The following is a 23,332-nucleotide window of genomic DNA, read 5'->3' as shown; positions in this document are numbered from 1 at the left end:
TCTACCCAGTGCCAAAACCCAGCCGCCTGCTGCCCCTGCGCCCCTGCGCCCCACACTCCACGGGTCCCCAATCCTGGGGCCGCCATCTCCCTCTGACACCGCTCAGCTCTTCTTTCCTTTCCACCCACGCGCACCAGCTTGGCGGCACCCCTTCCTGCCTGGGCGGCCCGCATCGACGCGCCTCCTCCGCACTTCGCCTTGCTTCTCCGCACGGCCGCCAGGATGTGGGCCCTGCAAGGACAAACCCCGGCAGGAAGGCGCACCCCAGCTCGCGGACTCGCTTCCCTGTGAACCGTTACATGTCCCTGTCCCTGAGGCGGGCCTTGGCCGTGTGCCCCTCTGGCCACTGCGACGGGAGTGGGTGTGGCACACGGCATCCCGGCAGAAGCCTTCAGAGATGCCGGCGCCCCTGCCAGCCCCTGGCCTCCACCCTGGGCACGAGGACAGTCCGAGGCACGGACACTGCGGCGTGCCCGAGCCCACCCAGGCCGCACGCGGGCCCAGCACTGACCCCGCCAGCCCCGACACAGGCCCGTGTGCTGATGGGGAAGACGCCCAGGAGGTGAGGACGGACCCCACCTGCCTCCCGGAGGTCAGGAGCCCGGCGGGAGGAGAGGTCGCTGGCACCGGCGGCCGAGGCGCCTCAGTGCGAAGCAGGACACGCGTTAGCAGCGGAGAGGGCTGCCCGGGGACTTATAAATAGATCCGAGGGGCGCTTAGCATAACGCACCCCGCGGCACAGCAGCCGCCTCAGCCCCGCGCCGGAGGACAGCCCTCTGTGACGGCTTCCTGGCAAAGGAAGGAAACAGGTTTTACAGGGAGCTGACCCATCTCCGCACACAAAAGGGGACGCGGCCACTGGGTTATCCGTTCTCACTTGTTTACTCAGCAATCACCCGAGTGCGTCCGCCGTCAGGGGCCGGCCTGGACACCGCGGCCTGAGCTGCACGGTGGAGTCAGACGGAGGCCAGCCCCCGGGCTCGCAGCCAACCCCTGCGACCAGGAAGGGCCATCCTGAGGGTGCGCCTCGGCAAGATCAGGTGGCCCGCGACCAGCAGCTCCCGCCCCTTCACCGGCACTCTCCGTGCAAAAATGCCAGCGGCAGCCCTGGCCGCGTGCTCAGTGGTGGGGGCGCAGGCCTGCACCCCGCAGGTCGCAGGTTCAATCACATGGATCTCTCTCTCTCCCCCCCCCCCCACCCCCACACCCCCATCTCACTCTCTCTAAAAATCAATGGGAAAAACATCCTGGGGTGAGGATTAACAAAAAAAAGCCACAGTCAATCACCTGGGAAAGCGTGTCACTGAGTGGGGGAGGGGACAGCCCTTTAGGACAGAGGCCTCCTGATGTGGAAGCTGCTGACCACTCGCAGGGAGAGGCCGCCTCGCACCGAGCCTCCCCGCAGTGGCCGGCTGCGTGTCAGGGGCTCCGCTGTCTCTCAGACCTCCACGCCGCAGCCGCGGGCCAGGAGCCCGGCTGAGCGCTCCCAGGAACTCCATCGCCGCACATGCGTGATTATCACGTTCCTTCCATTCTGAAGTGACACCGATCACCGCTTCCATTTTTCAAAACTGCGTGAGCTTCACAGTGAGTGAGCGGTCAGGGCCACGTGTCTCCTGCATCCGGTCACCAGGGAAAAGCAGGCTTTCTCCCTCCGCATCGGCACCCCAGCACCCGCAGCCTGTCACCCACCGCGTGGGCAGGGCGGAACCTGGAGGGGGAAACTGACGAAGGTCACCCAGCAGGACAGGCAGAGCCGGAGCCAAGGTCTGGCCCTGAGCCTCCTCGAGCAAGGCTGGTGGGAGACAGGAGCCAGCCCCGCACTGACAGGTGTCACGCCACCTGTCTCTTTTAAGAGCAAGACCGTGGAGCCTGGAACCCTCGGCAAAGCACGACTCTGCCCACAAAGACAGCACGGCCAGAGCGTGCGCCCCTCCTCCTCCTCCTCCCCCAGCACGTCGTGGCCACGGAGAAGCGCTGCCCCTCCCCCAGCACGTCGTGGGCACGGAGAAGTGCTGCCCCTCCCCCAGCACGTCGTGGGCACGGAGAAACGCTGCCCCTCCCCCAGCACGTCGTGGCCACGGAGAAACGCTGCCCCTCCCCCAGCACGTCGTGGCCACGGAGAAACGCTGCCCCTCCCCCAGCACGTCGTGGGCCACGGAGAAGCGCTGCCCCTCCCCCAGCACGTCGTGGCCACGGAGAAGCGCTGCCCCTCCCCCAGCACGTCGTGGGCCACGGAGAAGCGCTGCCCCTCCCCCAGCACGTCGTGGGCCACGGAGAAGCGCTGCCCCTCCCCCAGCACGTCGTGGCCACGGAGAAGCGCTGCCCCTCCCCCAGCACGTCGTGGGCACGGAGAAGCGCTGCCCCTCCCCCAGCACGTCGTGGGCACGGAGAAGCGCTGCCCCTCCCCCGGCACGTCGTGGGCACGGAGAAGCGCTGCCCCTCCCCCGGCAGCTGCCCCTCCCCCGGCACGTCGTGGCCACGGAGAAACGCTGCCCCTCCCCCGGCACGTCGTGGGCCACGGAGAAGCGCTGCCCCTCCCCCAGCACGTCGTGGGCCACGGAGAAGCGCTGCGCGCAGAGCGCCAGGGGGGTGCGGCTCTCCAGGGGCTGCTGTGGTCAGGCTCCCTCTTCCCTGACGCGGCGTGCTCTCAGGCGGAGCCAGAATGCCCAGCGGGTTCAAACCCTGCCGCACCCCTTCGTGGCTGTGTGACCTTTGACCAGTAACTCTGAACCCCGCTTTCTCGGTGTAACTCGGGCACGAGGCCTCAGACTGTGGGCTCGGGAGTCCTGGTGAGAAGGCACCTGCTCTCGGAGGGGCCGCCCCCCAGGTGCCCAGACACCGGCCTGCCTCCCCATCCACCGTGCAGCACCACAAAGGGCGGAGGTTCCCGACGTGGAAACGGCTCCCCCGTGCACACGCCGTCACGGAAAAGCAGGCACAGGCTCCACAGAGAAATACACGGTCCCGAGTGCGGGAAAGACCCATCACGTCTTGCAAACAGGCCCAGCCTTTGAAGCCGTAACCCGACGTCCAGCAATTAGCCCAGAACCACCGGAGCAGCGGGCACTGGGCAGCGCGGAGCGGGGGACCCGCGGACACAAACGGGGGGCCACGGGCCCAACGCTGGGCACGCGTGCCTGTCCCACGCCTGCCTGCGGGAGCGCCATGGAGGGAGAGGCCGGACCCACTGCACAACGAGACGGACACCGAGTCCCTCGGCCCAGAGGAGCTGTGTGTGGAAAAGGACGTTCCACAGTGCGTGTCTAGCGTGCGGGACTCTCTTCCACAGCAGCCCAGCCTCGCCGTTCTGGCGGGAGGCGTGCGTGCCGCATGGCGATGGAGACGGCAGCTCCTCGGCGTCTGCTGCGTCCAGCCGCCTGGGGGAGGGAGGAGCTGGAGGCAGGGCCCGGGCCTCCAGGGCTGCGCTGGGGGAGGAGGGGGCGCTGCTCTGGCAGTGAACAGAGCGGGGGGAGGGGGGGCTCCCAGTGGGCGAAGCTCCACGCCCACCACGACTGGGCAGGGAACAGAGAGCGGACCCCGTGGAGAAAAGGCGCCGGTAAGAAGCTCCTGGTGGCAAAGGGATTTTGGGGGGTCGTGGGTATCTAGCAATCAACTTTAAATGGTTTACACAGCTATTCCGCCAACCCCTTCTGAGACTCCAAACCTGATGGGGCCTGCCTGCCACACACTCAAATGCCGTATTTTAAGGCGAAAGAAGTGTGTTCCCCCAGGAGGCTGGCACAGGAGAAAGGGGCGCTGTGCCCTCGAGCTGTGTCTCCCCGAGGCCTCCTCTTCGCCCAGGCACCGCCATGGTTGGGGCTGCCCCCCCCCCCCCCAGGCCCTGGCCCGTCCGAGAGGACCCGCCCTTGGAGGTGGCGCCGGGTACAGTGACACTGACGGCAGGAGGAGCAGAGACACGCCCTCAGAGGCAGTCCTGGCTGCTTCCAGACCGTAACCGGCACGTCATTACCCAAGCAAGGCTTGCTGCCCCGGACCACGCCTGTCACTGCCCCCGCTGGGGACGCTGAGCGTCACGCGAGCTGCTGAGGTCCGCGCGGCCCTGTCACCTCCCAGAGCCTCAGGCAGCCGGTCCGTGCGGCTCCGGACAGTGTGGGCACGCGGGCACTGCCCATCCTGTTGCCCCTCCCGGAACAGCGGGGGAGGCCAGAGGCCCGCTTGCTGTCTCTCAAGGTCCCCGGGAGGCAGGTGGGCGGAGCGTGTGCCAGCGGACACGGCGCTGGGCCCTCCAGGCCAGGCCTGCTCCCTCTGGGCCCCGGACCAGCGCCTCTGCCTCAGCTCCTCTTGGGACACTCGGGAATGGTCGCCTCACCCTGTCGCCCGCACACCGCTGACTCGCCTGCCCGCGCCTCACTGGGCGGCCCGCACAGCGCCTGCCCGCACAGGCCCACAGGGACCTCACCGACGACGACGGGACCCCTGCATCTGCTCTGGGTGGGCAGACCCTCCTCGAGGCCGGCACCTCCGCCTGGGCCCAGGCTCTGGGGCGTCCTCACTGTCACCCCTCGGGCACGTGAGCCGATGCCTCGTCTAGAGACCCGGGCTGGCCACAGCGCCCGCCCCCGGGCCGCAGGGAGAACTCGGCACCGCACCTGGCACTGGGCGAGCGTGGGGAAGAGGCGACGCTAGTACCTCCCCGTGCTAACTCACAGGGCCGGACCTTACACACTGACTGGACGGCGGTAACTTTAAGGCACGCTCACCATTGCCGAGAACAAGCTAACACTCCACACGGGAAGGCAGTGCGCCCGCATCCGAGCCCGGGAGCAGCACATGCAGCTCCCTAAGGCACCACCCCCCGCCGGCCGACCCCACCCGCTCCTCTCCTCGGAGGCCTGGTCTGCCCCCAGCCTCACCCCTGCCCCCGCAGGGAGACTCACAGGTCCGCCCGGGAGAGGGAGGGAAGATGGCGGCGTAGGTAAACGCTTGTACTCGCCGCCTCCCACAACCACATCAAAATTACAACTAAATTACAGAACCACCATCATCCAGACCGCGGGAAAGCTGGCTGAATGGAAGTCCCACAACTAGAGAAGGAAAGAAGACAGCACGCTGAGACTGGGAGGAGGGGAGGAGGCGGGGAGCGTGCTGGCCCGGCACCCACATGGGCCGCTTTTTTAAACGGGAGGGAGATCGTCTCTGCGGAGGCCCCCGTGAGAAGCAAGGGGTCCCAGCCCCACACCAGATGCCCAGCCCAGGGTGCCAGAGCTGGGAGAAGAAGTCCCCACGGGCAGTGAGAACTACGGCTGTAAAAACCAGTGCAAATTGGGGCTCAGTGACACAGGGGCTGCTGAAGACCCAGCTGCTCTGCTTAGAAGGCCGGCACCACAAAATGAACTTACAAGGTCCTGCTTCCTCTGAGCTCCAGCGCCAGGTGAGGCCCTGGGGAACAGACACACATACGAGGAGGAACTGGATGGTCTGGCATCGGGGCAGGAACTCGGGGGTGGCTTTCTCCTGACGGAGGTGCTCACAGGGATCATTGTTCCTATGCTGGGACCTCCCCAGTCACAGGGCTGACTGGCAGCCATTTCTGTTTGCTCCGCCCTGGGGATTCCCTGAGACCCCGCCTCATCCAATTTACAACCCACCCAAGCTGTGGGCAGCAGCTTTTGCATATGAATGGACTGTCCTTGCTCAGGCTAAAATCTCTCAAACAAGCTACAATTGCGTCAGGGAGCCCCAAACATATCAATAAAAGGCCCAGGACCCGGCACCAGAACCAGCCTGCCTTGCTTCACAGCTGGGCCCCACCTGGGCACTTCCAAACCCCATACAAAGAGGAGGAATCTGCAGATCTCTCTGTAGCTCCTACTGGGTGACCTCAGGCACTGGCTGACTTTGCACCTCCCTGGAGACCCAAGAGCCAGTGTACCCAGTGGTCAGTGTGAGACCATCCACATTACAACCCTTCACATCCATAAGTGACACACTCAAGGGGCAGACTCACTGAGCACCAAAGCCCCACTGAAGCAAGTCCTGCTCCATAGGGGTGTCTCCTGCACAGAAGCTCTCCCACTGTAATCACAGCTGGTCCTCACTGCCAATTGGCCTGGAGGTCAATTCCTCCCAGTGACAACAGCAATCAAGTCTCAAGTACAACAAGACTGTGCTCGCAGCCCACAAACGGGTGCACCTAGAGCTCCCAGCTGAGCCAATGGGCCCTATAGGACACCTACTACACAAGGCCACTCTACCAACTCAGGAGACATAGCAGCTCTACCCAATACACAGAAACAAACGCAGGGAAGCAGCCAAAACGCAGAGACAAAGAAACATGTCACAAATGAAAGAAATGGAAGGAAGCAGACTACTGTATATAGAGTTCAAATCCGTGGTTATAAGGCTACTCAAGAATCTTCTGGAAACCTCCAAAAAGATAGAAAAGGACCATTCAGAAATTAAGCATACACTGACTGAAATAAAGAATAATACACAGGGATTCAACAGTACAGTAGAGGATTCTGAGAATCAAATCAACAATTTGAAATATGAGGAAGCAAAAAACACCCAATCAGAAGAGCAAAAAGAAAAAAGAATCCAAAAATATGAAGATAGTGTAAGGAGCCTCTGGGACAACTTCAAGCGTACCAACATTCGAATTATGGGGGTGCCAGAAGAAGAGAGAGAGCAAGATACTGAAAACCTACTGGAAGAAATAATGACAGAAAACTTCCCCCACCTGGTGAAAGAAATAGACTTACAATTCCAGGAAGCACAGAGAACCCCAAACAAAAGGAATCCAAAGAGGACCACACCAAGACACATCATAATTAAAATGCCAAGGGCAAAAGACAAAGAGAGAATATTAAAAGCAGCAAGAGAAAAGCAGTTAATTACCTACAAGGGAGCACCCATACAACTGTCAGCTGATTTCTCAACAGAAACTATGCAGGCCAGACAGGAGTGGCAAGAAATATTCAAAGTGATGAATAGCAAGAACCTACAACCAAGATTACTCTACCCAGCAAAGCTCTCATTTAGAATTGAAGGTCAGACGAAGAGCTTCACAGACAAGAAAAGGATAAAGGAGTTCATCACCGCCAAACCAGGATTATATGAAATGTTGAAGGGTATTCTTTAAGAAGAGGAAGAAGAAGAAAAAAAAAAGATCAAAAATATGAACAAAATGACAACGAATACATACCTATCAACAATTGAATCTAAAAAAATAAACTAATAAGAAATCTAATGAACAGAATAAACTGGTGAATAAAATAGAATCAGAGGCATGGAAGTGGAACAGACTGACGATTGTCAGAGGGAAGGGGGTGGGGGACGGGAAGAGATTAAACAAAGATCTTGCATGCATGTATGCATTACCTATGGACACAGACAACGGGGGGAAGGCCTGGGGCGGGGCAGGAACCAGGTGAAGGGGGGCAATTGGGGGTGAGGAGAGAGGGAGATCAGTAATAATCTCAATAAAGATTTTAAAAATAAATAAAAATAAAAAGAAGTCCATCCTTGCCACCGTCCCCAGCGCTCACTCTGAGTCATGGTCAGATCTCCTCCTTGGATACCCTGCCCACCCGGGCCAGGTGGTAGCCCAGGGACACACCTGCTCTGCATGACTGCCATGAAGGCCAACCCCCCTGCACCCCCAGGTGGGCTCACATTGCTCACCTGCGCCCACAGAACATCACAATTTACACAGGAGCCCGAGCCCCGCCCTGCTTGCCTATCAGCATCCTGCTCTGTCTCTCCGTGGAAGGGGAGCCCCGGGACCCCGCACCTGGCCCGCTAGGAGCCCAGGACGAACTGTAAACGAATGAAATCACCAGAAATAGTTGTCACTATTAATAAAGGAAAACAGAGGAGACAATAAAAAGCGAAGATGAAAATAAGAGTCCTCTCTCTCAAGAAAAAGCAGCCACACTGGCCAAAGCTGAAACCTCACTGCCATGAACCGCGAATTACACTTAGCACTGACGACCAGACGGTGACTTTGTGAAATAGATCCTGTACTTTAACTAGAGGCCCGCGCACGAGATTCGTGAAGGGAGCGGGGTGTCCCTCAGCCTGGCCTGCACCCTCTCGCAATCCGGGACCCCTCGGGGAATGTCCAACTGCCGGTTTAGGCCAGATCCCTGTGGGATCCCTGCAGGATCAGGCCTAAATCGGCAGTCGGACATCCCTCTCACAGTCCGAGACTGCTGGTTCCTGATCACCCTAACTGCTCGCCTGCCTTCCTGATCGCCCCTAACCACTCACCTGCCTGCCTGAGCGCCCCTAACCACTCACCTGCCTGCCTGATCGCCCCTAACCACTCACCTGCCTGCCTGATCGCCCCTAACCACTCACCTGCCTGCCTGAGCGCCCCTAACCACTCACCAGCCTGCCTGATCGCCCCTAACCACTCACCTGCCTGCCTGATCGCCCCTAACCACTCACCTGCCTGCCTGATCACCCCTAACTGCTCGCCTGCCTGCCTGATCGCCCCTAACCACTCACCTGCCTGCCTGATCGCCCCTAACCACTCACCTGCCTGCCTGATCACCCCTAGCCGCCTCTGCCTCGGCCTCCGCCACCACGGCTTCATCCAGAATGATGTCCGGAAGGTCGTTCAGCTGTCTGGTCTAATTATCATATTATGCTTTTGTTATTATAATTTTAAATTTTAATATTAATATATGCAGGATGCTGAGGGCCAAGAACGCAGAAAAGATCATTGCTGACCAGAGTTTGTGGAAACAGGCGCAAGAGCTAGGAAACATTATCACGTGAACACGCCCCCACGTGTGACAGCAGCACAACACAACGCAGGGGTGAGCCCCGCCCAAGCCCCGTCACCTGCCCCTGCGGGCCTTCAGCACTCACCCTGCGCCCCACCTCCCCGCCCTGGAAGCCCACCTCAGCAGGCTTCAGGGGCCACAGGGGGCAGGCAGGGGCCGGGACCCTGAGCGGGCTGCCCCAGCAGGGCGGAGGATGGTCGAGGAGGAGCTGAAGGGCCTCCGACATAGACCCCGGAGCACAGAGCGCAGACCGCGAGGCCAGTGTCACGGGCCGTGACCCTCAGGACTCGGGAACGCCCCACCTCCAGCAGCTCCAACGGCCTCACCCTCCCGGAGGCCTCACCCTCCCGGAGCCCGCTGCGAGCGGGGCCTGCAGAGAAGGGAGGCTGGTGCCCGCCGAGCAGGAAGAGGCGGCAGCGCCAGGGCACTCCGGCCCCACAGCTCGAAGCGCAGCCACTCCGTGCGGGAACCTCAGCGCCGCCCTGTCACCCGCCGCCGCTCATCACACAGGGACAGAGGCCAGACCAGGGGTGGGCAAACTTTTTGACTCGAGGGCCACAATGGGTTCTTAAACTGGACCGGAGGGCCGGAACAAAAGCATGGATGGAGTGTTTGTGTGAACTAATATAAATTCAAAGTAAAGGAGCGGAGGGGAGAGCAAAAGAACCGGATAGAACAGCCGGATCCGGCCCGCGGGTCGTAGTTTGCCCACAGCTGGGCCAGACCCACCTCCCAGGGCGGTTCTAATCGCCTCGGCTCCCAACGACCCACAGAACAGGGTCGGGGCTGAGGTTTCCACCTGCACCGACCCCGCGATGGTGCCGCTGAGGAAACCGAGACCTGGGACGGGTTCGCGATGGAGGCCCGAAGGAGGCGGAGGCCGGGGTGAGCCCAGGGCCTCGGCCCCTCCCCTCCCGGCCGGTGCTCCTCTGCGCCAGGCTGCCCTCCGCCCACCTGCTCCGCTGGCACGCGCTCCTCAGAGCCCCGCAGTGCGGCAGCCGACGCTCCGCGGCCACCCCTGGCTGCCCGGGCGGGCTCTCCCGGAGGGTGACCCTGAGAGGGTGACGTCGCCTCCACGGCTCCAGGAACAGCTTCACGGGCCGCTGCACACAGCTCAGCTCTCGCCTGTGGCACGGCTGCGCGGCTGCTGGGCGCTCACTGCCCGGGCCCGGCTCCCCGCGCTTCCTCCCGGTGCTCCGCCTGCCCAGCCCCCACTCCCCTGGACATGACCCCCACAAAGGACAGCCCTACACAGCACGGGTCGAGCACACGTCAGCCGCCTGCACGGGGCCTGGCGTTGGCAAACATGTACCAAATATGAGTTACGTGTTCACCTGCAGCCCGTGCTGCCTGAAGTCGCCTCTCCACCCCAACCCACAGACCTCCTGCCAGCCCAGCCACAGGCCCGGGGCCTCTCCGCGGTGGCCTCGGTCACCTCCCAGCCTGTGCCAGGCCAGAACAAGGTCGCCCAATACCGGACGGTCACTGTCCACCGTCCCCGGGGGTGAGGCCAGCTTGCTGCCCTGTGTCAGGGTGCTTGGTAACGGGTCCCGTCCCGGGTCCCAGCCAGGTGACCGGACCCTGACACACAGCCTCATATGGCCACGCTGCCCCGAGGCGGAGAGTCCCGAGGCTGGCTGCAGGTGGCCCCACCACCTGGGGCCCCACAGCCCAGCCCAACCCTTGGCGGCAGACTGGGGAGAAAGCCGCCCTCCTTCTATTTTGTTTTATCCTCACCAGAGCATATGTTCCCACTGGTTTTAGGGAGAGGGGGAGAGAGAGGGAGAGACAGAGAGAAACACCGACGTGCCAGAAACACACCGATGGGTTCCCTCCTGCACAAGTCCCAACCAGGGCCTGGGCCGGGGGAGAGCCTGCAACCAAGGTACGTGCCCTTGACCGGCATCGAACCCGGGACCCTTTGGTCTGCAGGCCGACGCTCTACCCACTGAGCCACACCGGCCAGGGCAAAGCCTCCCCTCCTTTTAACAACCCTCTTCCTAACAGAACCAAGGAGCCCCAGGGGGACCAGCCACAGCGGCGGACACAGAGGGCTGAGCAGCCAATGAGAGGCGCGCCGTCACCCGGGACCACCGCGGGGCAGCACGCCGGCCGGCGCGATGGCCTTCACCCACGAACGCACACTCCGTGCCAGGCCTCCCACCAATGCCGCTGGACAAGCTGAGGACGGCGGGCGTGAGCCGCCAAGGCAAGATGGACGGTCACACTTGAACCGCACCCGGTATTCGGGGGGCGGAGAGGAGAGCGACGCGGGAGTGCGGGCAGGACCCTTTCCTTCAGAAACCACTCAGTTCTCGGGGTAACTATTCCGCACACCGAGGGGGGTGCGGGGCAGAGGGCCCCCGGGAAGCTCCCGCAAGCCCTGTGAGGGCGCTGGCTTCATCTTCCTGACTTCCAATGTCACCTGGTCCCAGGATGCTCTGCTGTGTGTTAAATCCCCGGCAATGACCTGGGTCGTGTAAAAACAAGCAAACACGCTGTTTTTGGAACTCTCCCGTCCCCCTAGGCAGCTCCGTGCTGTGGGCGCACGGACACTGGGGTCCGAGACGGGGTCAACCCTGGCACAGTCCTTTCTGCCTGGGCCGTGTTGGTCCGGTGCACGGCCAGCCTCCCGGGGCTCAGTGCACGGGCCAGGCCCGGGAGTGTGTACCCGGCCACCTGCTAACCAGGAAGGGACAGCCCCACGAGCCAGCCACGCACGGCGTCCGGGGGACCCCAGGCGGCCGCACACTCATCGAGCCTCTGCTACGATCCTGGCGCCAGGGGTAGCTCCGAGCGGCGAAGCGGCCCCAGAGCACTCACGTGTGGGCAAAGGTCACGGACGTGAGGCATCGCGCTGTCCAGGGGCTAATGTAAGCCCTCACTGACAACGTCTAATCACAGGGCAGCGGGCAGGCAGCCCGGGTCGCGGGAAGGCGGCTCCCGTCACCCGCTTATGGGAATAAACCCCCAATTATGTAATTGCTGTCATACGAAAAGTAGCTGCTCCCGGCGACGGCCCGTCTGACAGTCCTTCTGCATAAAGAACGTTCTCACTGAGGCATCACCGACGTGCTTCCACTCGTGTCAGGTACACGACACAGGGTCCAACACGTGTGGCTGCAAAGGCCCACCAGAGCTGGGGGAGCAGCCGCCACCACCAGCTCCCCGCTCCTTCCTGTGACGAGGGCTTTAAGACGGACTCTCAGCGACCGTCAACCGAGCTGCGGTGTGGCCGCCTGCCGCCCGTGCTGCACGCCGCCCAGGACTTAGGCGTCGCACCTGGGGCCCCTGCGCCCATTTCGCCCCGCGAGCCCCTCCGGCACCCACTCCTCTGCTGTGTGTCTGCGAGCTGGACGTTCACTCTGGGTCTGGGTTTTGTTCTGGTTCCGCACGGAAGGGAGACGCCCCCCTGCCTCTCTGCCTGGCTTCTGCCACTTCGCATGAGGCCCTCAAGGTCTATCCTTGTCGTCGCAAATGGCAGGCTGTCCTCGTTTCCTACGGCTGAGTGGTGTTCCTGTGCGTGCGTGTACGTGCACGTGTGTGTGTGTACATGTGTGTGTGCGTGCACGTGTGTGCCATTTTCTCTCCCCGCTCACCCACCGATGGACGCTGGGGTTGTTTCCATGTTTGCCGACTGCAAAGAAGCCTTTGATGGAGTGGGGGCGCGGAGACCTTCCCAAGTTAGTGCTTCCGTCGTCTTCGCACAAATGCCAAGAGGCCGGACTGCCAAGTCGCAGGGCCGGTCCGTGCGCACGCAGAGCACCTGAGGCGGCCCGCACTGCGCGTGCCCAGCACGAAGGTGCGAGTTTCACCTCAACCTAAAACCCACCTTTTACTAGAAAAGGGGGCGACTCTCCGGCCATGGCACACGTGTGGGTGAAATGCTGCCCCGGGCTAGTGTCACCTGCTCCCTGCGCCCCAGTGTGTGCACCGCAGTGAGAAGGGACGTTCCACAGGGGGCAGTGGCACACACAGGCGCCCGGAGCCACCTGCGCACACAGGGCGCTTCCGGAAGGGGGGAGGGGCTGCTGGAGCTGTCGGTGTCATATATGGGCTCCGCGGTCACGTGAGTGTGTAAACATGGCAGAGTGCCGCTTTCTTGACTAGAAGCAGCACGCGTACACAGAGAGTAAGGGTGAGTATCACAGCTCCCAAACGGGCAGTGCCAGCTGTGAACCCCCCCCCCCCCCCCCCCCGGGCACAGGGCACCTGACCTCAGTGTGGTTCATGGTACTTCCTTTTTTTCTGGTCACTTCTTTCTTTCTTTGTTAATCCTCACCGGAGGACATGTCTCCACTGATTTTAAAGAGCGTGGAAGAGAGAGGGAAAGGCAGAGAGAAACACCGATGTGAGAGAGACACACCAATTTGTGGCCTCTTGCGCACGCCCCGACCAGAGCGCGGGCCGGGGAGGAGCCTGCACCAGGCACGTGCCCTTGACCGGGATCGAACCCGGACCCTTCGGTCCGCAGGCCGACGCTCTATCCACTGAGCCACACCAGCTAGGGCTATGTTACATTTTTTGAGTACTATTAAGTATGTCTAGGTTTTGATTAAGCATATAAATTAAATGTTGACTTAGACAGAAATACAATTTTAACAACCATTTTAAGTAAAGATCATTTTGAAAACATTATACAGCCATTAAAAGTGATGGTTATGAAGACTAGCAACAGGGGAAAGTCTTACGACATAATATTAACGGGAAAAAACGGGTAACAAATCACCTCTACATTCTTGCTGCCTCTACGGAAAGAAACGGGGTCTACGGAGAAAAGACAGCGACGGTGGCGCAGAGCCGCGGCAGCCGGCCCCCGTGCTGGGCGCACCGCCAGGCTATCTCCTCAGCTTCCAACACCACGCCCCGCCATCCCCCCTTCCACCCGTGCGGAGACGGGAACTAGAGGACGGGAAAACCGAACAGAACCCCAGGCCCCTCGGTTAGTGAATGGCAAAGCGTGCCGAGCCTGCTGTGCCCCGAGCCCACTCTGTGTCCACACTGTCCCCCACGAAGCTAGGACTCCCGGTGGCAGGGTGGCAGGGTGGCTGGGTGGCAGGGTGGCAGGGTGGCTGGCATCTGTGGTTTGGACTTAGCTGTCACACGGCTCTTCTCACTTCCAGACCCTCACACAGGGCGTGGTCTACGCTGCACCCTGGGGGAAGCGGGTTTACAGAGGTATCCGCACCTCACTCTTCTAGAACGTCTTCTGGTAAAAAAACGGCTCCGTTTCTAAGCACTCGAAGCAAGCGTGACCTTTCCCTTTAGGACCAACCGAAACCCCGTCTAAGGTGCCTGGGAAAGCTTGCACCCGGGATTAACGTCTCAGGCGTTGGCCCAGAACCAAGACCCAAGCCTCGCCAGGCACCACTGTCTCACTCCCCGCAATGAACGCGGACAAAGGCGACCACCTGCGCGCCCTGCCAAGCCCGTGTTCTCTCCATTCTCAGCGCCGGCCAGTTCCTCCAACGTGAAAAACTTCCCGCTGCGCTACATCCAGGTGCAATGCCAAACGGAATCACTTTCCTCTGCCGTCCCTGCCGTTCGACTCCTCAGAAACCCCTTCCTGCTTTCTTACTCTAACCACGCCTGACTCCATCCTGCACCCGATGTCCAAGAGGGGACCCGGCGGGCCCAGGAAGCTGAGCAAGCAGGTGGAACACAGAGAGGCGGGCGGCTCCACCTGGGCCTCCCCCTCCAGGGCCTCCTCCCTGTGGGGTCTGGTCCCTTACAGAGGAGGCCACAGGGCGCTCCCTCGCCCTGTCCCCACGGGGCTCAGGGAGGAGACACAGCCCGTGGGCCAGGCCGTGGGCCTTCGCCGGACACCAAGCCCGCTGGGGCCAACCTTAGACTTCCAGCCTCCAGAACATGAGAAACACGTCTGGTGCTCATGGCTCAGTGGTAGAGCATCAGCCCGTGAACCAGGAGGTCACAGTTCGATTCCTGGTCGGGGCACCTGTCTGATTGCGGGCTCGGTCCCCAGTGCGGGGCGTGCAGGACCAAGGGCTCCGGGGATCCAGTCATAACCAGCCCCTGCAGTGAGGTGAGTGCCATCTCAGAGGTGCCACGCAGACCCGCCCCCCGTGGACCCTGTGCCGTGACAGTGAGTGCCACACAGACCTGCCCCCCGTGGACCCTGAGCCATGACAGTGAGTGCCACACAGACCCTGCCCCCCATGGACCCTGTGCCATGACAGTGAGTGCCACGCAGACCCGCCCCCCGTGGACCCTGAGCTGTGACAGTGAGTGCCACGCAGACCCTGCCCCCCATGGACCCTGTGCCATGACAGTGAGTGCCACGCAGACCCGCCCCCCGTGGACCCTGTGCCGTGAGAGTGAGCTTGCAAGCGAATGCGCAGTTCAGCGCTGGCCGGCGTGGCTCGATTGGCTGGAGCGCCATCCTGTACGCTGAAAGTTTGTGGGAACCCAGGTTGTGGGTTCCCTCCCCGGTCGGGGTACATAGGGGAGGCAACCCAACAAGTTTCCGTCCCACCTCGATGTTCCTCTCTCCCCCTCGCCCCTCCTCTCTCTCTAAACCAATAAAAACAAGCCCTCGGGTGAGGATTAAGGGAGAGAGAGGACGCAATGCTCAGCTAAGCAGGTGACCACAGTCCACTGGGCTCCGTTAAGTGACAAAGCAAACGACCAACTCGCGTCCGGGCGCAGCACAGACGTGACCCACACTGTCCCAGCGGATCTACTCCCCCCGAGCGCCGTGTGTGTGGCAGGGCACGGACCCTCTACCACCACAGCCCCTGCTCCTCTGCCACGCCCCCCACCATCAGGGCAGTTCAAGAGGGAGGTCCACCCCATCCGGACCTCTCCTGCCCCATGACCCCTGCACATGTGACCTCCCGGGAAAGGAGGGCCTGGGAGTGACAGAGTCTAAAATGGCCCCTAACCCCCTTTTCTCCTCCTCTCTCCTGCCTTTCGCCTCTAACACCCCCTCCGTCCCTTCCTCTCGGAAGTTCTTGGGGCCCCGGGGCTGAGCAGACTACTGACGTCCCAGAGGGTCCCTGGAGCAGGGCGTTTGGTGGGCTCGGGCTCCTGTGCACATTCCCAGGAGAGGCGAGTGACCAGACAGAGCCTCCAGGGACGGGTGGCACAGGGGGCAGGGCCTCTGGGTCCTGGAAGGCACAGCACGCTGTGGGCAAGGAGGGCCACGGGGAAGCAGACAGCTGTGCTCGGGCCCTCTCTGGCTCCTTCCCGGATTCCATGTCCTTCCATGTACCTGACACAGAGCAAGCACTCAATTATAAGTTCACCACCACCATCACACCACCATCACCATCACAAACCCCACCCCCATCCCCATCCCCATCCCCAACACCATCACCAACACCATCCCTACCACTATCACATCCCCATCATCATCACCAACACCATCCCCATCCCCATCCCCAACACCAACACCATCCCCATCCCCATGACCATCACCAACACCATCCCCATCACCAACACCATCCCCACCACCATCATCCCACCACCACCGTTATCACATCACCAACACCAAAACCACCACCATCCCGTGCAGGCTGGCCGGGCCCAGGCACACCCTAAAAGAAATGAGGTGCAGCGATCACGAACTAGGTCCCAACCGGGCCCTGCGGTCCCAACACCCACACGCTGGGATGCACGGCCTGTCCGCCCGACGCCCGTGTGCCCGCAACACGCCGGACCCGTCCAATGCCCGAGGCCCACGGCCACCCTGGCGCTTGGGACCAGAGCTCAGGCTGCCCCAGACCCGCATCGGCCCTCCTTTAAAGTGCCTCGCCTGTGTCACTAAGAGACTTCCTCCTCACACCAGAGCGAGATGAAAGCAGGCCTCAGGGGCCCCTGCCCAGCCTCCTGAGCGTCTGCGTGGCCGTCTCTCCTGCCCTCTCTTCCACTACAGCTTCCAGCGGCACCGCGGGCCTGGGCGGGTCCTCGCGCCCATCCCAGGGAGCCCGTCCGCAGCTGAACTGCCAGCCGCGGCTACAGCTGGTTGGAAACGGGATGCGAACAGGGCAGGAAGCCAGTGACTGGGAGGCGGGAGGTGCACTCGGCCAGGAGCAGGGGCAGGTGGAGAAAAGCAGGAGCAGGGGAGGGTGGGGAGGAGGGGCAGGGGCAGGGGGGGACGGGGGAGGAGGTAGCCCTGCCGCCCAGGGCCAGCACTATGTGCTCACGTGGCTGCGGCACTGACACACAGAAGGTCACGCAGAAGCCACCAGGACCAAGGGGGCAGGAGTTTGCCCTCCCGGGGGCCTTTGCGCTCTGGGCCGGCCGTCCCGGTGAAACCCTGCCGAGGAGACGGGGCCACACTGAGCTGCTGGAGCTCTGCCCTCTGCTCCAAGTTCTCCGCCAGGCGCCAAGGGGCTGTGAGCGCAGCCCAGGAATGGCTGTGACCAGCGCACGGCCCTCTGCCCTCGCTGTCTCAGACTCGGCCCGGTCATCTGAGCACTGGAGCAGGTACAATCCGGAGCAGGCAGCGGGCAGACGTGGACTTGCGGGAATGGGAGTCATGTATGTGTTTACATGTATGTACATGTGTGCGTGCATGCGTTTATATGTGTAAGAACCCAGCACGGTAGCAATGGTGCGATTACTTGGATCTCGGGCGGTTCCCCGTCATCCACGGCCCCTGCGGATGTCTGAGACCTGGAAGAGGGCCGAGCCCCGGGCCCCTGGTGTTTCCTATGCACGCACCTTGCCACCGAGAGGAAGCTCTTCCCGCCTCTTTCTGACGCGTCGGAACTGCCAGCATCCCCAGCCTGCACGGGGGCGGGGGGGGGGGGGGAGACACACGCATTCTGGAGGAGAGCGGGGACTTGAACGCAAGCTGCGATTCCAGGGCAGCCCCTCTGATAACCCGACGGCACTGAGTGACGAAGGCGGGGCGGTGTCGGGGACGGTTCCGTCCGCCAGGATCAGGGCAGGGCAGGGAGAGTCCATCGCACTACGCAGACAGCGCGCAACTTCAACTCTCCAACTGCTTCTTCCCGGGGGCTTCCGTGTAATGTTCCCACCCCACTGACAGCGGGGGCTGAACCCACGGAGAGCGCCCCGCGGAGGAGGGCTGCCGGCGTCCTGGCCTCTCACAGCACCTGCTGCCTCCCCGACACGGCGCGTTTCTCGGGCACGCCCCGTCGCTGTGTCCAGCAGCTGTCCCCCACCCTCCCAGCCCCTGGGCTCCGGGGTGATGGTCTTGGCTTGCTCCATCTCCCGTCTCCCCGGCTTCACGTCCAGCAGGTGCCTGGCCCACCGCCTGCCCTGCAGAGCCTGGGAAACGGACCACGGCCCCTCACCCAGCTCCCGGCGTCCCCCTAACTTCCTGCCTGTCCCTGCTGCCCCTCCTCGTCCCCACTCGCGAGCAGCAGGAGCCTGAGGAAGGGGTCTCGGCCTAAGGCCCTTGGAAAAGCCCGCTCAGCAGTGCTCAGGGCTCCTCCTCCCACAGAGGGCTGCCAGGCTCCGCTCCTTGGGTCCAAAGCCTCCAGAGGCCTGGCACTGCGCCCTGCCCCGGCCTGCCAGCCTCGGGGCCTGCCCTCCGTGCAGCTGGCCTCCCGGCCCCCGGCACCCTCAGCAGCTGCTCTGGCAGAAGCCGTGCACCTCGGGCCGTGCCGTGCTGGCCACCCGGAGCCTCCTCCCCACCCTCCAGGGCCTGCTTTGCCGGCCGGTGTGGCTCAGCGAGGTGACATTTCAATTCCCGGTCAGGGCACAGGCCCGGGTTGTGGGCTCGATGCCCAGTGTGGGGCGTGCAGGAGGCAGCCGATCCATGATTCTCTCTCATCACTGATGTTTCCTCTCTCCCTCCCTCTCCCTTCCTCTCTGAACCCAATAAAAGAATTTTTAAAGCTGCTTCCTGCCCGCCACCCGGAAGTACAGCAGGACTTGAGGCGTCACTTCCTTTCCGCGTCTGTGATGACGCCGCGAGGCGCCGAAGGAACTGAAGTCCCGTTTGGGTGCCGTGGCCGGGGTGCAACTGGCTAGCAGGTCCCTTTGCTCCATGTCGGAACCTGCGGTGAGGCCAAGTGAGGACGGAGTGCAGCCTGCGCCACGGTCCACGTGCACTCAGCACCCCCGATAGACACTGCCGGTGTCTGTCTGTCCGTCTGTCTCCCACGCCAGAGGCAGCTCCCTGAGCCAGGGCGGGTCTGGTCCCGTTTCACCAGTGTCCACACCAGCAGCAGAGGCTCGAGGAGTCGCGGTTGAATGAACGAACGATGCGACACCACAGGCATGTCCCCTCCTGTGTCACAGGACCCTGCAGGCTCGGGGTCTCTGTGCGCTGCTGGGAGAGCAGGCTGAGGCACCTGACCAGGGTCGCCCCCACCCTGGCGGAGGCTGCACGGCCACCTCGTCCGGCCACGCGCCGCAGCTCTGCCCTCCAGCCCTGGCCCTGCGGGGGCAGCCAACCGAAACCCTTGCTTTCAGAGGGCACAACTCCCCCCACCACCAAATCACAAAACGCAAAGCAAGCACCGCCACGTCGGCTCCCACGTCGGCGACGTCCGTGAGCGCTGACTGTCTTGTAGCCAGACCAGGTGCTCCCCGAGGTCAGGTCCGTGAGCCTGGCCTGCTCCTCGGTCCTCGGGTCTAAGGCCTGGGGGGCCGGGGCTGCGCTCACACACCTGCCTCACACACCTGCCTCACTCCCTGCCCAGGACACAGGTCTGTGCCCTGCCAGGTCCTCCCACTCACAGACGCCGGGATCACACCACGACCGCCGCGTGCCCCTTCCTTGGGCTTCAAGCAGGCAGCCTTCTGTGGTGCTGTCAATCCTCACCCGAGGACATTCTCCCACTGATTTTTTAGGCAGAATGGAAGGCGGGGGGGGAGGGGGGGTGGAGACACAGAGAGAAACATTGACGTGAGAGAGACAGATCGACTGGCTGCCTCCAGCACGCACCGGACCAGGGTGGGATCAAGCCCGCAACCCAGGCACGTGCCCTTGACTAGTATCAAACCCAGGACCCTTCAGTCCGCAGGCCGACGCTCTAACCACTGATCCAACCTGGCCGGCTGAGCAGCAGCATGCGAGGAGTGAGCCGTGAGCCTGCTGAGGGCAGGAGGAGCTGCCCCAGCGTTCCCCACTCCCACGCCGGCTCCGAGCGCACAGGCTGCACGGACACGGCCCGCTGGACCGGAGCGCTCGGCAGGGAGAACGTCTCTGGGCACTTCTCACCCGGCACGTGCTTCCCCCACGGCAGACACCGGCCACAGCCACCTCCCATGAACGTGAGGAAGATGCTTCCGCCGCCCTCGAAGCTCCTGTTCACGCCGTACGAAGGGGTCACGTACTGCCTGCGACTTCTCCTGCCGCTAAATAAGACCCGGTAAACTTGGAAAGACTAGGGCTTCGCTTCCCGTTGTCAGACACGATGGTGAAACAGGGCTCTGAGGGAAAGCCCACCATCCCGCCGAGCGAAGGAGGAACCTGGGTTAAACGTCACCTTCAGCTCCCCAGGCACACGCACGTCCTCCCGGGGGCCCTACAGCTTCCCTGTAGGAGTGACTTCCGTTTCCAAAAGCAAACCGATGACCAAGGCCGTGAGGGGATGCGCGCAGGACGCAGAGCCTGGCCCGGAACGGAGACGCCCATCCGGCAGCCCCGCTTCCACCGCCTCGCTCCTCGCCCCGCGGAAACCACCGCGCACGCCTGGGAAGTCCCAGCAGACGCCTGACGTGCCAACGTCCCACAGCGACCGTGTGCGTCCACGCCATGAAGTCAAGCTGGGGGGCCACGGGCCAACGCCAACGGAACAAGAAAAACCGCCTCGCTTTCCCGAGTGTCTCTGTGTGCGGGCTCCCCCCGGGCACGTGCGCGGTACTCGGCACCCAGAGCTACCATCGTGCCCACAGAGGAGCGAGGCGGCACGCCGGCTCAAGGTCAGGGTCACGGTGAGGAAGCAGCGGAGGGAGCCCTCACCCCACCCCCGCAGGCAGCCCGCCCCCGAACCCGCGCTCACTGCCGCTCTGACCGGCCGCACACGGCCTGGGAGGCAGCACAGGCTGGCGGCTACCGCACGTGCTCAAACCACGTGACTGGGAGCGGGAGCACCCAGCCCTGCGCGCACACCCGTCCCTCCTCGCTGGTGGTAAGATGCCGCTGGCCCAGTTCTCAAGCTGCCCCTCCCCCCCCGCCACATGGGGACACCCAGGACGTCCCCAGCACAGGACGAGACGGCATGTGCGGGCAGTCCGGAGTCGGCTGCGACAACAGGAGTCGGCATAACCCGGTGCCCATAGGAGGACAGTCATGCCGGGCCCGCGGGGCACGCGCACAGCACGCACCTCCAGGACCGCGGGGAAACACACTGCTCGGGGGAAAGCAAACACAGGTGTCAGCGCGCCCACCGTGTCTCTGGGACCCTTCTGAGCCCCAAAGGAAAAGGACCGCGGGGAAACACACTGCTCGGGGGAAAGCAAACACAGGTGTCAGCGCGCCCACCGTGTCTCTGAGACCCTTCTGGGTCCCAAAGGAAAAGGACAGCGGGCCCTGGAGCCCGGGGACACCACCTGAGCCACGTGACCCAACGGGCCTGTCACCGCCGGACACCCCGCACACGGTGCCACGACCACCGAGGACACCAGGGACTGGCCCGCGTGTCACCGGAGGACGCACGACCCCCACGCCGAGGGGCCTGCGCTCCTCAGAATGCCAGGCCGAGACCACACGGCAAGCTGGGCGCTGCTCCAGGGTCACGGAGGCGAGCGACGTGACGGCAGACGCCACGCCCAGTCCCAGGTTCCAGACCAGAAGAAAGAGGAGAGGCCGTCACGGGGACAATGGTCCAGTGACATGGCCCGTGGACAGAGGACAGTGCCCATGGATGCTAGGTGACCTGACTGACGTCGCTGGGACCGAGAGAAAGCCTCAGTCCTGAGGAGACACACAGCGACGTTCTCAGGGGTCAGGGGTCACGATCCCTCTGACCCAATGGGTCACGGAAACGTGTGCACACAGCACACAGAGACCACGGACACGGGCGAACCGGGAACCGCGGGTGCGCCTGGCACAGCACTGTTCCCGCAACGCGTCTGTAAGCGTGACGCTGGGCCACTGACGGTCAGCGTGGCGCGTGCACGGGCCGCCTGTGCAGGAAGATGCCGGGACCAGCACGGGAGGGGAGGGGGCAGGAGCACCGGGCCACCCACAGCCCGCACCGCACTGCTGTGTCCCACGGGCGCAGGTCCCACGCAGAGGAGGAGAGGCACCCCACGAGAACGGCCCCAGGCAGCAGCATCGCACACCACAGCCTCCGGCCGCGGCCTTGGCCAGGCTCCATCCTGCCTGAGCCCCCAGCAGCTCCCTGCTGCCGTCCACGGGCCTCATGCGCCACCTGGTGGTCGCACAGGGCACTGCCGGCCTCGGGGCTCTGAGCCCCCAGAGCTCCACTCTGGCCTCTGCCCACCTGGTGACCATCCTGAACGCTCCAGCGTCCAGCGAGAGGCCAGCCCCGCAGAGCAGCAGGACAAGGCAACCAGGGCACTCCCGCTGGCCGCACCGCCCCCTGCTGGCCGCACCTCCCCTGCTGGCCACACCTCCCCTGCTGGCCACACCGCCCCTGCTGGCCGCACCGTCCCCGCTGGCCGCACCGTCCCCGCTGGCCGCACCGCCCCTGCTGGCCGCACCGCCCCTTGCTGGCCGCACCGCCCCTGCTGGCCACACCGCCCCTGCTGGCCGCACCGCCCCTTGCTGGCCACACCATCCCCACTGGCCGCACCGTCCCCTGCTGGCCGCACTGTCGGCTGCTGGCCACACCATCCCTGCTGGCCGCACTGGCTGCTGCTGGCCTTGGCCCCCTGCAGTGCCCTAGCCAACGGGGAGGCCGAGCAGAGCAGGGAGGCGCAGACTGCAATGGTCATGACGCCAGTCGCCACGGCCAGGCACACAGTGACCAGCCAGGTCCATGTGCTCAGCCAGGCAGAGCTCCCCACAGCGGCTCTCAGAGGCCAGGGGAGGGCACCTGGGGCCTGAGAAAAGGGAACAGGAAGCACTTGATGAAATCGCACTGGAAGCACGTGAACTGCCACGAGCACCGAGGGGAGTGACCGACGCAAGGGCAGTACGTGCCGGGACGGACCGGCTTCTCGGAGAGCCGCCTGGCTCAGAGGAGGACTCACCCAGGTCCGTGTTGGGGCCGGCCAGCAGCTGCTTGAACTTGTCGAGCCGGAAGGCCTCTCTCTCACTCAGCGCCGCACTGCTGAGGGTCCCGGGGTCTGACGTGCCGCCCAGGGCCACGGTGGCCGCGTGCGGGAGCGACTGGGACCTGTGCAGAGGGGCAGGGCCGCTGGCGCTCTCTGCGGGGGAGAGAGAAGAGGGTGAGGGGAGGGGAGGGCGGCCCCGTTCCCCGAGCGGCCACGAGCCACTTTCCCGTGAACGCTGGGGTCAGTGTCCCCTCCCACAGCACTGACAGGCAGACCCTGGTCTCCGGAGTGGGCACTGACCTCGCTGACACCTGTGAGGTCACCCCTCGCTCTGCTGGCGCAGTGTCACCCACCAGTGAAACAGACACACCCGCAGAACAGCACAAGACAACCACAACACTCCCGACCCCCAGGCCTGACAGCGGCCAGAACTCCCCCGATCGGACCTG

At 63.4% G+C, this 23,332-nt stretch overlaps 1 protein-coding gene across 2 annotated transcripts in view; it reads right to left on the bottom strand.

Annotated features, from left to right (window-relative positions):
* Positions 1 to 23,332, bottom strand: part of TBC1D22A (TBC1 domain family member 22A) — a 133,968-nt gene that overhangs the window by 87,684 nt on the left and 22,952 nt on the right. For both annotated transcript variants that reach the window (XM_080662642.1, XM_080662641.1), the window contains exon 4: positions 22,860 to 23,036. In XM_080662642.1, coding sequence (XP_080518768.1) covers positions 22,860 to 23,036 — 177 coding nt within the window. The remainder of the gene's footprint in view (positions 1 to 22,859; positions 23,037 to 23,332) is intronic.

The sequence above is a fragment of the Plecotus auritus genome, assembly GCF_963455305.1.
Source record: "Plecotus auritus genome assembly, chromosome: 3".
Lineage (NCBI taxonomy): Eukaryota > Metazoa > Chordata > Mammalia > Chiroptera > Vespertilionidae > Plecotus > Plecotus auritus.
The sequence above is the reverse complement of the archived record's forward strand: the minus strand, read 5'-3'. Positions and strand labels throughout refer to the sequence as shown.